The 17522-nt window shown below is 40.2% G+C and overlaps 2 protein-coding genes across 11 annotated transcripts in view; one reads left to right on the top strand and one right to left on the bottom strand.

The window, feature by feature from the left end:
- The window catches only part of TTC23L (tetratricopeptide repeat domain 23 like), a 63357-nt gene extending 61250 nt beyond the window's left edge, over positions 1-2107 (top strand). For 3 of the 6 annotated variants that reach the window (XR_008625392.2, XR_008625395.2, XR_008625391.2), the window contains one exon: positions 1233-1300. The gene's annotated coding sequence lies outside the window, so the exon portion shown is untranslated. Of the gene's footprint in view, positions 1-1232 lie in introns of all 6 variants that reach the window. The other 3 variants (XR_008625390.2, XR_008625394.2, XR_008625393.2) reach the window with 3 other exon arrangements.
- RAD1 (RAD1 checkpoint DNA exonuclease) lies at positions 1358-17413 on the bottom strand. Of its 5 annotated transcripts, XM_063604514.1 has the most exons (7): positions 16485-16682; positions 15251-15359; positions 13336-13594; positions 11062-11160; positions 10698-10752; positions 4063-4271; positions 1358-2337 (listed from the first exon to the last, which is right to left on the bottom strand). In XM_063604514.1, the coding sequence occupies exons 1-7, from the start codon at positions 16680-16682 to the stop codon at positions 2160-2162; spliced, it is 1107 nt and encodes a 368-aa protein (XP_063460584.1). In that variant the 3' UTR covers positions 1358-2159. The 5 variants fall into 5 exon arrangements, with proteins under 5 accessions (XP_063460584.1, XP_063460586.1, XP_063460585.1 ...); XM_063604516.1 differs by lacking the exon at positions 4063-4271; XM_063604515.1 differs by lacking the exon at positions 1358-2337 and having other exon boundaries at positions 2374-4271.
- Between the last annotated feature and the right edge of the window lie 109 nt (positions 17414-17522).

The raw sequence follows: 17522 nt of genomic DNA, 5'->3' as shown, positions 1-17522 counted from the left end.
CTAAGTAACAGCTATTTTTAGTTTTACTGAAAGCTGGTCTTTGACTTTATTACCTTCTACTGGCACCACTGTTGCACGAAGCAAACGGAGATAGGGGCTGAATATTTTGAAAAGCTACTACCAAGCTGATGTGGAAAATATTTTGCTGGTTAACATCTCGAAAAAGATATAGACTTATCAGGTTCTGGAAACACTGTTAGTATCATAGACAAGCAGTCTGACACAATCACCTAAACTCAAAGATAATATATACACTATGGAAATCAGTTGTCCTTTCAGGTTTCAGACAAGGGGAATCCTGCCACCTTGTGGTGTGACAGAAGTAGGCCCGAGGCTGATTCCCACTTACTATCCCTAGCAGAGATGCAGCCCTCTTACAGTTCTTTGCTCACCTCTGAATTTATGAGACCCCTGGGCAACTAACTTAATCTGTGCCTATTTCTTCAGCTAATTTGGAATCTCATTATCTCCTGGTTTACTGCAAAGGAAGTTAAAGTGCCAGATAGCTTTCTATATTTTATACAGTCCAGTAATAGAGAATGAGCCTGTCTTTAGTGCAACTTGCATAGAAACCCCAAGTTCATAAAATTTTGTATCTCATATTCTACAGAACAAATATTCTTTTCAGGTAAAAAAAGGGCTATGAAAACCACTTTTTTCAGGCTTGAGGTAGAAATAGGTGGTGACTAAAGAACACTTAATAGTAACTGTGTTTCTGGAGCAGTCTTTTGGATCATAATACATCAAATTCCTGCTCAGCTCCTTCAGTAATGGGAAATCAGAGGACAGACATCTCAACAGCTAGAAACAAGCAAGAGAGATCTTTCACAGGGCCTCGGGCTGTAAGTCTCCGAGCTCGTGAGAAGAAACCACTTGAAAATCATCAACTATATAAAAGGCCCTAAATTACGTAAGTTTTCCACCTGAGATTTAAACAATCCAGGTAGCTCAAATATCCCTGGTTTGCCATCTGAATCAAGGGAAGAGCTCCCTGCTCTTTAGGAAGAAAACCCGAGACTCTAGTAAGATTTTAGAGGCCTATTAGAAGAGCCAGCATTTTGAGAGTATAGTCATGTGGTGGAATAATGGTGACACAGTTGCCTTAGGCTAAGTTCAGCCTTTGGCTCAGGTAAGGCAATGAGATCTGCTGCTGGGGGAGGCAGGGCCAGTTATGGAGGAAGAGAAGGCAAGAACCAAGAAAAATGCTCAAATGGTTTTCTCCTTTCCTCTAGGTCTTCTGTTATCAAATTGAAAACCTCTATACAGGATAGCCAACAATAAAGACAACCTTGTTGATGATAAAAATTCTCGACCACAAAATGTTTCTCAACACTGATAGCAGTGGCAGATCTAAAACAACGGTTTTTTATTAAGGACTCTGGGAAAAAAAAGGTCCACTTAGCAGCAGCATTCCAGGTGAAATACCCAAGAGCCATTAGAAACTAGGATCCTGGCTGGGCGCGGTGGCTCACGCCTATAATCCCAGCACTTTGGGAGGCCGAGGCAGGCCAATCATGAAGTCAGGAGATTGAGACCATCCTGGTCAACACGGTGAAACCCCATCTCTACTAAAAATACAAAAAAAATTAGCTGGGCGTGGTGACACATGCCTGTAAACCTAGCTACTCGGGAGGCTGAGGCAGAAGAATCACTTGAACCAGGAGTCGGAGGTTGCAGTGAACTGGGATCGTGCCACTGCACTCCAGCCTGGCGACAGAGAGAGACTCCGTCTCAAAAAAAACAAACAAAAAACAAACCAACCAACCCAACTAGGATCCTGATCTATGACTTGGGGGAAAGAAATCTTTTAGTCACATGCTTTAAGTTAGTTTTTTGTGTCACTGGAACTCCATTACCTTCCATTTCCCTTTTTCTAACTCTATTCCTTTCAGTTCTGACTTTTTAAAAAATTCTGCGATACCTAAGGAGTTTATTGGTGAACACTTTCATGTACTACAGTTGACCACTGAACAATGCAGGGGCTAGGGCTGCCAATGCCTTGTGCAGTCAAAAGTCTTTGTATAACTTTGGATTCCCCCAAAACTTAACTGCTAATAGCCTACTGTTAATGGGAGCCTTACTGATAAGATAAACAGTTGATTAACACATATTTTGTATGTTATATGTATAGTATATAATATATTCTTACAATAAGTAAACTAGAGAAAGGCAAAGGTTATTAAGAAAATGATAAGGGGCCAAGTGTGGTGGCTCATTGCCTGTAATCCTAGCACTCTGGGAGGCAGAGGAAGGCAGATTGCTTGAGCCCAGGAGGTCGAGGCTGCAGTGAGCCGAGATTGTGCCACTGCACTCCAGCCTGGATGAGAAAGTGAGACCCTGTTCAAAAAAAAAAAAAGAAAATAAGGAAATACATTTACATTACTATACTGTATTTATTGATTCTGTTAAGTTTACATTGTCTGTTTACAAAAAGAATCCTGGGACTGAAATGAAGGGCATCCACAGCCACAGACCTCAATCTTTGATACATATCAAGCAATTCAGCTTTTTCTTGTTATGTCATGACTTCTACTTCTTGAGAACACTTCCAGCATCACTAGTGGCACTTCATATGGGTCCCATGGTATTATATGAGGTTTATGGTGCCCTAAACATGATGAAAAATACTTAAGAATCTCGAGAGAGTACTTTTTTCTGCCACATGAAATTTACTGGAGAGTTGAACTGCTCATGCAGAGATGATTAGCATCACACAGCGTTTTGAGTGGATATTCACAACATCTGCGCACACTGCCGCAGCAGTAGGAGGCAGCTACAAAATGATTGCAGTACAGTACGTACTCCAGTTGGTTTTATGTGGCTATGATTTAACCTTGCATCTTTACATTTGTTTACATTTCTCTGGACTGTGAATGGCACCATGTACTGTATATGTGTGTAAATTTTGAGAAAATTTAGCTTTTTATAATAGGTTTGTGCATATTTTGTAGTAGCAAATGATAAAATAGTATATACATACATTTTATGCATTCGTGACATACCTTTTAAAATGTTTAAAAATATTTCTAGGCAACGCAGTTTGTGTTTTTTCAAATTGTCAAAAAACTCCAAAAAAAAAAAAAAAACTTCCAATGTATTTATTGAAAAAAATCTGTGTATAAGAGGATTTACACAGTTCAAACCCATGTTGTTCAAGGGTCAACTGTATTTGGAGGTGTTTTTAGTCATAGCCTGTTTGAGGTCACCAAAACTGCCTTGGGAGGAATAGTTTGAACCTTCTGAAATACTTAACCTGATCTGATTTACTGAACTCATCATAACATGTTCAAAGTCAGAAAGGACCTTTTTATTTTATAAAGAAACTGGGGACGGCCAGGCATGGTGGCTCAAGCCTGTAATCCCAGCACTTTGGGAGGCCGAGGCAGGCAGATCATCTGAGGTCAGGAGTTCGAGACCAGCCTGACCAACATGGAGAAACCCTGTCTCTACTAAAAATACAGAATTAGCTGGGTGTGGTGGCGCATGCCTGTAATCCCAGCTACTCGGGAGGCTGGGGCAGGAGAATTGCTTGAACCTGGGAGGTGGAGGTTGCGGTGAGCTGAGATCATGCAATTGCACTCCAGCTTGGGCAACAAGAGCAAAACTCCATCTCAAAAACAAAAACAAAAACAAAACAACAACAAAAGAAACTAGGGACAAGAGAGTGATTTGTTCAAGGTCAGCTTGGTAATTATAAAGCAGACTTCCTGGATCACAGATGATTACTCTTTCCATCCCACTCTGCTGCCTCCACCAAACTGGATTAAAAAGGCTTGTTTTAGGAAAAGAATACTCACTGTGGTTGTTCATGAAGAAAATCCTTAGACTCTGAGCAAGTGTATATCTAGCGAAAGAATTTGCAATCTTGAATAATATTCCTTACTTTCTTGTGAATTTAGCGACAGAGAAATCTCATTTGGGTTTGCACTATAAATAACTTTAATTTTTCCCTCTTCATCTTTTCCCAGTTGTCTAACTTGATTTAATACAGCTCAAATGGCCGGGCGCGGTGGATTAAGCCTGTAATCCCAGCACTTTGGGAGGCTGAGGCAGGGGGATCACCTGAGGTCACGAGTTCCAAGACCAGCCTGGCCAACACGGCTCTCTACCAAAAATACAAAAATTAAGCTGGGCATGGTGGTGGGTGCCTGTAATCCCAGGTGCTTGGGAGGCTGAGGCAGGAAAATCACTTGAACCTGGGAGGTGGAGGTTGCAGTGAGCCAAGATTGTGCCATTGCAGTCCAAACTGGGTGACGAGAGCAAAACTCCATCTAAAAAATAAATTAATAATAATACAGCTCAAAGACCCTGTGTCTTTGGGGATCCAAGTGTATCACCATCAACATCTATATCAACGCACTCAGTGCTTACAGAACCACATTTTGGTTCTTCATTCAGGTAATTATTTCAGTCATTTGTGCAGCCTGTAAAATCTAAGAATCAACCAGTACCCAAGGTATAGTGAGTTGTGTTCTGCTGTGGCAGAAGCACACATATACTAACTAAGCCAAAGCCTTGTCCACTGACTGGTAGGCCTTCTCCTGGCAGTTGCCGACTAACTCCCAGGATGCTTTAGGGTTGGCACTCAGGATCAAGGTCCCACATTGCAGCCCTGGCTGAAAGCAGCTATATATTCCATTGCCCTTCTCTGTGGTGCTTATTAACTGGTCACTTGGCCTATCATTGTTCATTTTAGCCCTTTCTGGAGATGGGGCTGCTGTTCTTCCCCAGAATATTCTGAATTGATTACAGTAGCATCAGAAGAGTTGCTTCCATTTTCACATACGTAGTTGAAAATAGCTTTTCAACAATGACTGACATTAAAAAAAAAAAAAGAATACCAGAAAGAAATGGCCATTCAGACTCCATTTTGGGTGGCACCAAAATTTATAAAATGTTACTATTTTGCAATCCTAAGATCTCCAAACTGACAAACCTATATCAATAAACAGTAGCATAACACTTTGTTTTTAATGTTTAAAGTTTTTCTTTATTGTCAGTGTAAGGTTGCTATTGTCTGAGGTTTTGATATTAAAATGTTTTATAAAATGGTGGTGATACTGAATCATATAATTTTAACATCCTTATACCTAGTAAAATAAGTTGGCACCTATGTTGGTCCCCAAAGTTTTTCCCAAAGGCATTTTTAGAGCAGTTTTAGGTTCATAAAAAAAATTAAGGGAAAGCTACAGAGATTTCCCATTTACCCCCTACCCGCACACATGCCTAGCTTCTCCCTTATCAACATCTCCCACCAGAGCGGTACATTTGTGACAACTGATGAACCCACACTGACACAGCATTATTACCCAAGTCCATAGTTTACATGAGGGTTCACTCTTGGTGGTATACATTCTGTGGGTTTGGAAAAATTATAATGACATATATCCACCATTATAGTATCATACATATTAGTTTCACTGCCCTAAAAATCCTCTGTGCTCTGCCCAAAAGTTTTAAAATTTTACTATTTTGGTGAAATCCCAAAGTCTTAACAAGCCACATTAGAAATATAAAGTTGCATTCTCACTGCAAAACCACAGAAGCTACTTTCTAAATTCAACCTATCTGGATAACCCAATCCAATCAAACACCTGACATTTCTAACAGATCTGAGCTAACATACAGAGCTCTTACAATTCTTCTGAATTAGCTAACAAGCACTGACATTTTTGAGGTGGATGAGGATTAGCTATTTTCCAACAATCTCTGTACCAAGTTAGAAAAAAAAAATAATTCAAGCCCAGATCAAGCTGTCTCACATACAGATTTCAATAAATATTGTTATTTTATTTTTTGTTGAGACAGGGTCCCACTCTCCTGCCAGACTGGAGTGCAGTGGCATGACCATAGCTCACTGCAGCCTTGAACTCCTGGGCTCAAGCCTTAGCCCCTGGAGTAGCTGGGACTACATGCATACTCCACACCTGGCTAATTAAAAAAAAATTTTTTTAGAGATGGAGTCTTGCTATGTTGGCCAGACTAGTCTCAAAACTCCTGGGCTAAAGTGGTCCTCCTGCCTCGGCCTCCCAAAGTGCTGGGACTACAGGTGAGAGCCACCACAACTAGCTCAATAAACATTTTTTAGCAAGCAAACAAAAAAGTTTATGTAAACGGCTGGGTGTGGTGGCTCACACCTGTAATCCCAGCACTCTGGGAGGCTGAGGCAGGAGGATCACAAGGTCAAAAGATCGAGACCATCCTGGCCAACATGGTGAAACCCCATCTCTACTAAAAATACAATTATTAGCTCGATGTGGTGGCGCGCACCTGTAGTCCCAACTACTCGGGAGGCTGAGGCAGGAGAACCGCTTGAACCTGGGAGGTGGAGGTTGCAGTGAACTGAGATCACACCACTGCACTCCAGCCTGGCAACAGAGTGGGACTCCATCTCAAAAAAAAAAAAGTTTATGTAACCTGTTCTGTATGTTCAATGACGTACTACCTGCTGATTTGGTAAGTTCACCCACCACTGCATTAAAGGTCCACTTAAGGCAGGCTTGACAATATTCCAGAAATAGTACTGTCCTAACGTAGTCAGCCACGGCAACCAGAAATCCTTGGACAAAATGGCAGGAAGCAAGACCATTTTGGAATCAAGTGTCAGGCACCATGCCTAAGGGTACAGGCCACAGGGTTTACTAGATTGTTACTTCCTTTTTACTTTAGTATGAGGAAATACTCTGAAATAATTTAGTAAGTTCACATATCCTGAATACCTCTAGTTTTGCCAGTGAGAGCCACTACTAGTATCTATTATAATGATCAACAAGCTATGAATTTCAAAAATATATTTCACACATTTACTCTGCTGATTATCAAAACCTCTGGACGTGACTGAGATACAGATACAAAAAGCACTTGAAACCGCTGCTTTTGGTGTTTCTGTTTAGAACACTAGCTGTCCACTCCTGAGAGGGAAATTCTGTTAGAGCTAATGACTCCTCCTGGGGTGCTTGTAACCTGATTCTAGTATAAAAGCAGCACTGCCTATTCCAAAGAGAATGAAAGCAAATTACAAACATAATTGGGAAAAGAAAAAATACTATACACTCCAATTTCTCAGGACCCAATAGATTTTATTTCAGGTGGGGATAAGGGACGAGCAATGTGAAGACAGGGAAGGAAAGAAGGAAGTCTCTATGTTCTGAATGACTGCCTACCCCTGTTGAGAGTGCCACATTCTGCCCTTTTAGCAATTTTAATTAATTTTTACTCGGACTTTGGTAACACCACAGAAACCCTGTGGCTTCCTGTTAAAATGATTGTGTTACATGCCTTATTTTTATTAAAGTGGAATTTAACAAATACTTTTATTATTTTGAAGCATTTCATCAATTCTAGGTGGAAGCACTACATCATCGAATGGGAAATCAACAAATGAAAAATGAAAAAAAAGATTATCCATTCACAGTAAGCACCATTTTACTAGAAAGAGAGATAAACTTCAAAAAGACAGAACTAAAAGTCTTTAAATATAAGACTGTATTCTTCTATATACTACACATCGATTTGTAGTGGCATCAAAGTGTCGCCTGCTCTGCCTGAGGGAGCACTCCCCCTAGTGATTTTCCATAGGAAATAAAGTTAAACTTTTTATTAAAGTAAAAATTCCTGGGTCAAATACAACACAAATAAGGAGGAAATTCTTTATAAAATAAGTACCTTGATGTTAGGGTGACTTAGAAACAATTCATTAGTCTCTGAATTCTAAATAGCTGAAGACATGCAGCTAAAACAATAATTTTTATTTTAATTTTTTTTGTTTTTGAGACGGAGTCTTGCTCTGTCACCTAGGCTGGAGTGCAATGGCGCAATCTCGGCTCACTGCAACCCCCGCCTCCCAGTTTCAAGTGATTCTCTTGCCTCAGCCTCTCAAGTAGCTGGGATTACAGACACCCACCACCACACCCAGCTAATTTTTGTATTTTTAGTAGAGGTGGGGGTTTCACCATGTTGGCCAGGCTGATCTCGAACTCCTGACCTCAGATGATCCCCCTGCCTCGGCTTCCCAAAGTGCTGGGATTACAGGTGTGAGCCACCACTCCTGGCCTAAAATAATAGTTTTAAATGTGCAAAAATATCCATCCTTACTGAGCTGATTTATATTTGTTTTAAATTCTTTTTAGATTCAACTTTTAAAAAATACATTAGGCCAGGCGTGATAGCTCACGCCTGTAATCCCAGCCCTTTGGGAGGCCGAGGCGGGTGGATTGCTTGAGCTCAGGAGTTCAAGATAAGCCTAGGGAACATAGTAAAACCCCATCTCTACAAAAAATACAAAAATTAGCAGGGCATGGAGGCATGCACCTGTAGTCCTAGCTATTTGGGAAGCTGAGATGGGAGGATTGCTTGAGCCTAGGAGATTGAGGCTGGAGTGAACTGTAATCCTACAACTGTACTCCAGCCTGGGCAACAGAGCAAGATCTTGTCTCCAAAAATAAAAATAAAAAACCTTAGATCAAAATAAATTTAGAGCTAAATCATCAGAATTAAGTAGTGACTAATAAGATGCTAAAAGAAAATCTGAAATTGGAGAGTCTTTCATCTAACAAAGTTACTAAATGCCCATTATATGTTAGGCGCCATTCTTTGTTCACACTAGTAACAAAAGACAAAAAATAACTATGCTATTTCACATTTAACAGTCCTTAGAATGTTGACTGATTAGATATTTTCCTAAGTATCTTTTAGGTTTGTTCTGTTCTTGGTGTTTATCTAAACAAAAAATACTGACAACATTTAGTAAATTCATTTGTTTCCTTCTTGAATACAAACATTTTAGAAAATTCCAACTTTTTTTGTAGTCACTGCTAAATTTTGTATGCTGAGATTGAGACACTTACTAGTTATCAGGTACTGACCCTGGCCACCTCCCAGAATTGTCCATATGCCTGGGAAGCAGTGCCTGCCATTGTGCTGGAGTAGCCTCCTTGCAGCACACTTTGCTGTAATACTCTCCAAACCAATTTTCTCTAATGCTATGTGACCTATATTAAGGTAGGGCATTCCAATATATCCTCCAATTTTGGTGAATGCAATTGAATGGTTCTCAACAATGAATAGTTTGGCACACTTTTATTTGGGGGAGGTGGGGTGGTCACAATGACTAGCATCAGTGGGTAAGGGCCAGAAAGGCTAAATGAATCCTGCAATGGGATGACAGTTTTTTATCCTAAAGAACCGTCTCACTCAAAAGGCCAATAGTGACTGTCCATGGAGGGACACTGAGCTGTTGTCACCTGGTACAGTAACAAAGACAGAAGCTTCACTTTACTCATGTAATTTTTTCTACTAGACAGGAAGATAATTTTTGCATTTTATTAAATATACTTATATGCCACAAAAATTATTTTAGTGACAACTACCAGGAAAGTACAAAATCACTTAATAACTGGTTTTCTACACCTTGATTTGTCAAGAAACTCATAAGCAAATGGAAAGTAGTAAGTACTGATTGCAGTTACTTACAGCGAACAGTTTTGAGAACAAGAAGAAAACCTGTAACACTGAAAATTGCTTTATATCCCATTCATAGATCTCTTCAAAAGGTCTACTTTAAAAATAAATCACATAAAGAATTGTTCAGACTTGTTTGGTGATGCCTCAACTTCAGAACATTTGCAAGGAAATCACATGTAAAAGCAATCATCTCAATACAGTTAAATGCTATTAAAGAAAAAAAAAGTTTCCTTTAAAATAGTGGTTCCTAAAATTTAGCAGGCATCAGAATCTCCTGAGGGAAGCTTGTTAAAATACAGAATGCTGGCCTCCTCCCCAGAGTTTGCTACAAGTTTGCAGGCCATTCTGATGTTGGTGCGGGCACAACACTTTGAGAACCACTACTTTAAGATCTAGTCTCTAGAATTCAAACTAATAAGCAATGCCCATATGCCTTTGCTTTTTCTAATAGTAAATAAATAAAAGAACATTTCAGGTAGCTGCATCAAACTTTAAGCCTTTATAGACTCTTTTTTTTTTTTTTTTGAGGCAGAGTTTTGCTCTTGTTGCCCAGGCTGGAGTGCAATGGCGTCATCTCAGCTCACCACAACCTCCGCCTCCCGGGTTCGAGCAATTCTCCTGCCTCAGCCTCCCGAGTAGCTGGGATTACAGGCATGTGCCACCACGTCCGGCTAATTTTTTGTATTTTTAGTAGAGATGGGGTTTCTCCACGTTGGTCAGGCTGGTCTCCAACTCCTGACCTCAGGTGATCCGCCCACCTCGGCCTCCCAAAGTGCTGGGATTAAAGGCTTAAGCCACCACACCCGGCCACCTTTAGACTCTTGAAATGTTACGTTGACTCACAATTATTCCCATGAGTTCAAAAGACAGAACTAAAGGACAGTCCTGAATAATCTATGACTACAGGAAAACATTTATTTACATGCCCTCTACAAAATGGATTTACAAAACATAGTAACTATTAGGGTACATGACCTTGCTCCTATCTTCCCCATTGTGCTTCTTCTCTATAGAAAATCCAATATGAAATTACAAAGAGTACTGTACTCAGAATAAGAACTTCATCTATCATAAATGTACACATAAATATCAGTGAATTGTCATACTCAAGACTCAGATTCAGGAACTTCTTCATCAGGGCAGCAGTAATATTCCACAAAACATATTTGTCCATCTTCATTTCTAATCATATACTGTAATGAAAGGAAGCCTCTGTTATCTGTCCGAATAGATACCTTACAAGATAGGACTAATGCCTTTGTAGAGGGTTTCAGTAAGGAAATCTTGTATCTGTAGAAGAAAAAATAAAACACTGTTATATCAACATAGTGAACACTGCTCAGAACTCCCAAGTAAAGGATAAAAAGTAGCAAATCTAAGAATAAAATCAAGTACTTATCCAATTTGCTAATATTTTCTGTTTTAAAATTCATTCACTGTTAGAACCCTATATCCCCTAGTAAGTCCAGCACTCTACTGTTCATTTTTATAAAATGCTGTGCATTTTAATTAACAGATTGAAAGTGTTTTTATTTAACAGAAATCTGGTATTTAACCTCCTCTTTATCACCAATGACAACCTCTATATTAAGAACTGACCTGTTGACTTGGGTCTGATTACAATGAAATGCTTCCATCAAATCAGAATCTTTGGGATAGTCAAGGTGGGAACTTCCTGCATTTCCAAAAGTAGATAACCTATAGAAAATGATTACCTCATTTATTCATTCGTCCAAAAATAAACCACATTAGGATCCAAATAAAGAAAACCCTTCCTTAAGAAATTCATACTAGTGGGTGAAACAGACATGTACACAAATGCTTATAACACACGATAACAAGTACCATAATAAAGCTCCCACTGGAGTTCAGGGAGTTCAGGACAACTAATCAACGGGTTTGAAGAAAATCAATTGTAAAAGGAAAAGGGTAGGGGACACTTTAATTTCATTACCCTAATCCTACTCTGAAAATGACTTTTCCTCATCCTTAAGTCAGAAATATATAACAGGCGAGAGAATTGAGGACTGATGGAAGACCTTGATCTAAGTCTACTGCAACCCTTAGGTCTGTTCCCAATCCTACACCTAGGAATTACAGCTTTTCTGTATCTTAGACTGCTCTTAAGGCTATTGCATGGTTTTCCTCACTTGGTAATACCAGAAGTTATTTGTAGACAATTTATAAGTGTTAACATGCTGATTTAATCTGCAAGAACTCCTGGAACATTTGCTGCAGGGTTAGCACGTTGCTAAGTATTATATGAGCATGGCGATAAGATCCAGGTTGGTTTTCCCTAAGCTCCATTTCTGCCTCCCATCTTCCAGGTGTGGTTTTCCTGGGGTCCATCTTTTCTTTCTTCTAATATAATCTCTCTCTCTGACCCGTCTCATCCATACCCAGCCATGATGATGGTTCCCAAATCTAAATGGATCTCCTGAGCACCATAACTATATATCCAGCTACTCCCTAGTGTCGCAGGTACTTAAAATTTAACATATCCAGGAAAAAATTTCAACTCCTACCTCCCTACCACCAAATTGTTTCCCATCCTGGAGATGAAAGATACCATGGTCCATCTCGTTACCCAGGCTGAGACAGATCACTGAGGAGATCCCCTGAAATACTGTTTTAAGTACCTGAATTTTTTACTTCATTCCACTGCTAAAGTAAGGTTTCCAATTTCCATTTTGGTTAACTTTCTCAGACCTTGAGCCAAATTTTTAACTCCCCAAAGTCATGACAAGGGCCTGTGATTCTTTTTCTTTTTTTTTTTTTTTTTTTTGAGACAGAGTCTCACTCTGTCACCCAGGCTGGAGTGCAGTGGCGCAATCTCAGCTCACCGCAACCTCCACTTACTGGGTTCAAGTGATTCTCCCACCTCGGCCTCCCAAGTAGCTGGGATTATAGGCACGTGCCACCACGCCCAACTAATTTTTCTATTTTTAGTAGAGACAGGGTTTCACCACGTTGGCCAGGCTGGTCTTGAACTCCTGACCTCAAGTGATCTGCCCACTTCGGCCTCCCAAAGTGCTGGGATTACAGGTATCTGCCACCACACTTTTACAGCCGGGCCTGTAATTCTTCTAAAGTAGTTACAAAAAGAATACCTTATTCTTTTTATTCCATATGTATTTAGGGCCTTTAATATTCTGAAATATTTCAAAAAGAGAATATTTAGATCCTCTAAATTGCTAGAATCTCTGAGTCTAATCCTGAAAAGAGACTTGTGTTAAAGTATCAGGAACAGCTTTTTTGACATTGTACTCCTGCTGAAAACTGCCCTCCCTTGGGAAGCCAGCCTTGAGCAATCCTCCCTAAATCCTTATACAGCATTTCCCAGCTATCTTGGTACTTAATGGTTTGCTGTTTCACATTATCTTGGCTTCACCTTGGTTTTAAGCTGTTCTTCCCACAATGCTTAATACGATGAATAAGCACACGGTAGGTGATCAACAGATACTTAGTGAATGAATGAGCCACGTGTAGAAAACATCTTCTGCATCCTGAACTAACTTGAAAAAGATACCATAATACAAACACCCTTTCCAAACACTTAAACCCAATTTTCTTCATGATGTAACCTGATCTATGAAAGTAAGGAGTAGTACAATGAAACCACCACCAGTTTATAAATTAGAGGACTGGGCTTCTCATCTAGATGCCACCACCACCTAAATATGAAATAGTGAGTTAATCTTCCTGGGTCTTAAGTTTCTTGATCCATAAAATTATGAGGTAAGAGTACAAGCTGTCTAGAGTTGTGAAAACTCTAAAAATGTGGATAATAAAAATTTTGCATCCTAAGCAAATGTCTAAGTGGGAAGATGGAGTACAGACCACATTAACTATAACTGCACTGCTCTCAAGTACCTGAAATAAGGCTTGTCAGGAGACATGGTAATTTGTAAGACTTCACTCGTCATATCCAATTCAGAAAATGCTTCACGGAGCCCCTCTGACTGCAGAATAATTTTATTAATAACATTGGTGCTGCAGAAATCAAAGTCCAGGGTCTCCTCAGGTTCCTGTGTATTGATTTTGCAGACTGTCACCACTCCTCCTTCTTCCAGGAACAGCATCAAAGGGTAACCATAACCTTGGTAACACATCCGAAGTGCAGTTAAAGTCCCTGCAATGGAAAGAAGTCATACTTGGCCTTAGCTTTATAGTTCTGGGTTCAGCTTCTCCTCGAAATGACACATAAAATTTCTCAAGAATAATTTATTCCGCCCAATTTCTCGCATATGTGTACCTCCTCATAAAAAGGGATGACATCTTCCCTGATGACAGTTGTGTGTAGACAATTCCAAAACTACAAGAAAATTGGGAACCAGAACAAAATGTAACATAATTCTTTGGAATCATTTTCAGGTTGTCGTACACACCTCAGAAATAGCTTGTTGATTTTATATATGTACAATTTCAGGATAGAGAATCTATATGGATCAACACAGCAAGTAACTAAATTGCTGCAGAACAGGGTATGCTATTCTTTGAAGGTTCAATGTGTGTAACAGTGGATTGCTGTCATCTGTACTGTAACGTCAGTGTACTCACTATGACAAGGATCCTTCCAACTTTTCCAACTGGGAGATATTCTTTATATTTCCTCGAATTTCAACATCAAATTGAGAGAAAAAGAGGGTTGTTAATGGTGGTGTAAATTTTAACTCTGCAAACCACTAGAGGGAAGGAGGAATATGACAGGATATTCAAACTCCTTCTCCTTACTGGATTGAGAGCCACAGTGAGGAATGGAAGATGACAGATGCTTCTGTGAAAAACTAGCTGGAGAACACTGTATTACAAAATGTATAATTAATAATAGTGGAATTGTCTGTGGAAACGTAAAATACATTTTTCTGGAGAACTATATTGAATTTTTCCTAGCTAATCTCCAGGTTGCTTTCCTATGAAATAAAATCATTCTTCTGGGGATTCCTTAGTTTTATACCCACAGCAATTCAATTTCACCATTCTTAAAAATAATTCCCTTAACAAATAAAAAAATATATATTTTAAAGAAAATCATTTGGCAACCGGGTGGGGTGGCTTATGCCTGTAATCCCAGAACTTAGAGAGACTGAGGCAGGCAGATCACCTGAGGTCAGGAGTTTGAGACCAGCCTGGCTAACATGGTGAAACCCCATCTCTACTAAAAATACAAAAAATTAGCCGGGCATGGTGGCACGTGCCTGTAATCCCAGCTACTCGGGAGGCTGACGCAGGAGATTCACTTGAACCCGGGAGGCAGAGGTTGCAGTGAGCTGAGATTGTGCCACTGTACTGCAGCTTGGGCAACAAGAGAGAAACTGTCTCAAAAACACCACAAAATCATTTGGCAAAATAGACATAACTTATAAAATATGGCTTAAAAGAAACAAATTTTGAACATAGTAAACTAGGAGTCAGAACTGGCTTTTGTTTTTCTCTGCCACTAACTAGTGGAGTAATTCTGGACAAGTTAGGAAAAAGAAGCAATTAAAACATTTCACAATGTTAAAAATATTTAAGACATGTCCAAAGTATTCTTTTGGCCAGTTCGAATTTAAAATCCCTCAAAGCCTTGTAAATTAAAAAAAAATGCAAATACTTTTACAAATATGAAAAGAATTATAAACACACTTGCAATTAACATTGTGAAATGTTAGAACCCATGACTGTGGCCACTGAAAAATGAATTGGCATTAGCTTTCTGAACCAATGTTTATGTTCCAAATAACTTCCTGTATTTTTCTGACCACTATGTATAACACTTTATGTCTTTATACTGATAATAGTTTACCTGGCATAGGACTTGATCCAAAAATAGATAAACAGTCTAAAAGGACAGTTAAATTAATTCGAAAAGTAACAGACTCTTCCTGAACTTTAAACTCCTGAAATATTCCAGCCTATGAAAAGAGTAAAAATGAAAATTGTTACATAAAAGAATAAAAACTAATAATATAAGGTCCTAGATTTCACTTTATACGTTTAAAAAATACAATACTGTGCTAATCCCATGAGAATAATTTCTGATTAGCAATCAAAACATCTTAGAGACATCCTTTGAAGCATCCTTATCTCCATTCCTGGATCTAAAACTATCCCTCTGTGACTCTCCCTTGTCTCGTTTTTGTGCCTATCACTACTGCTAAGGTCACTTGGAAAATAGACGAACGACTTGATAATGCATAAGCAACATTAACTTCAAATTTTATTATGATTTTTTATTGATACGGGGGTCTCACTATGATTACCCAGGCTGGTCTTTAATGCCTGAGCTCAAGCGATCTTCGTGCTTCAGCCTCGGTCTCCTGAGCAGCTGGAAATACAGGTGTGAGCCACCATACCATGCCCCTGCTTGAGGACAAGAACCGTGTCTTATTTACCTCTCTATCCCTGAGGTCATGCTGTGCACTTACGTGTTAAAAAACGCTTAGTTGAACTTGCAATCCTATCTGAACCACACAAATATTACTTTGGAAGAACAAAAATTCTATTACAACCAGTAAAGGAAAAAAATACTCTTTAGTAATAGCATATCGCAGTGGAAAAAAGAGCATATATTCTGGAAACAAATGTTCAGGGTTCTTATCCCAATTCAGCCACTTACCAGCTGTGGGACTGTTGGCACATCACTTAAAATTGTGCCTCGTTTCCACATATATAAAACGGGAATAATAACAGAACCTACCTTACAGGACTATTGTTAAGATTAAATAAGTTAAACAATAAGAAGACTGTAGCCTAGCCAATAGCCTAGTTTAATAAACTTTAGTCATTACTAACCATTATCTCTGTAAAACAAGATGGGAAAAGAATTTGTTACCTGGAGAGAAAAAAAATTCAAGTAATGACGTTTTGTTCTCTAACTTAAGACTATTAAGTTATTTATTTATTAAGTTATTTATTATGACTATTGACAAGTTATTATGACTATTAAGTTATTCATTTTGTCTACTGAAACCTTCCGATTTCATTAAATTACATTTAGAGTATCTATGGCACAGGCTTAAAGGCGCCTACTTCCATACCTGAATAAAAGCATTTGCTTGCACACACTTTGCATTTTCCACTGTTACTTTGATACCATTTTTAGTTGCGAAACACGTGGCATGTTCTCGGAAATGAATAGCTTTCAAGATAGTGGAGAGATTCCTAACGTTGTCAAGGCTGGCCACAAGGCTGTACTGATCATCCTCGTCTTGGATCTGTTGGGTGAGAAGGGGCATCGTCCACTGCGCATTCGGCCCCGAGGGATGCTCCTGGGGCCAACTGCTCGGCGGATCGCCAAACACCTGAAGGGATTAGACAGTAAAACTCCCATCAGTGCTGGCGAGGTCCGGCGAGCTCCACCTGCGCTGAGAGGTGGAAAGGGGCTGGGAGGCTGAACTCGGCTGACCAGGCCGAACCCCACCTATGTCACTTAACTGTCTTTGTAATTCTGGAGGAAAATTATCTAAGCTGCGGTTTCCTCGTCTCCGTAAGAGAACAATAACGTGAAAAGTTGTGAAGAATGAAGACACGCAGCTGACACGGTATCTCCCGGCCAAACAGGAGCTACAAATCCGCGGGGGTCGGTTCTGTGCAGCCCGCGCCACCAGCCCCGCCTCCAACAAAACAGGCGATGGCAGGGCGGGCCCGGAGTGTCCAGATAATCTTCCAAGAGTCCCAGATAACCCCATTCACCAAGCCCGCCCGCGGGACAGCATCGCTTACTAGTCTCGGGGTCCCCGAGTGCGGAAACCCTACCTTTGCGGTGGGGTCTGGACGCCCGAGAGCCCTTCTCAGCAAAGTCCCTGAGGAGGAACGAGGCGGCTCCGAGGAACCGCGGAGGAAGTGAAGCCAGTCCCGCCACTCTTCAGACCGGCCCTCCACCTCGGCCACCGTCACCACAGAGCTGAAGGAGGCCTAGAGAGCCGCGCGTGCCGCGCCACCGAGACCGGAAGGAGGCGGTACAGACCTGGAGGACGACCGCGGAGCTGAGCGCTTAGAGCCGCCGAACCATAGAGATCGGAAATAGGAGCGAGCGGCAGCGCCGGAAAGGAGGCCAAGAGCGCGGGCGGCGAGGC

The sequence above is a fragment of the Pan paniscus genome, chromosome 4 (assembly GCF_029289425.2).
Source record: "Pan paniscus chromosome 4, NHGRI_mPanPan1-v2.0_pri, whole genome shotgun sequence".
Classification (NCBI taxonomy): Eukaryota; Metazoa; Chordata; class Mammalia; order Primates; family Hominidae; genus Pan; species Pan paniscus.
Note: the sequence above shows the minus strand (reverse complement) of the source record. Positions and strands in the feature narration are given on the sequence as shown.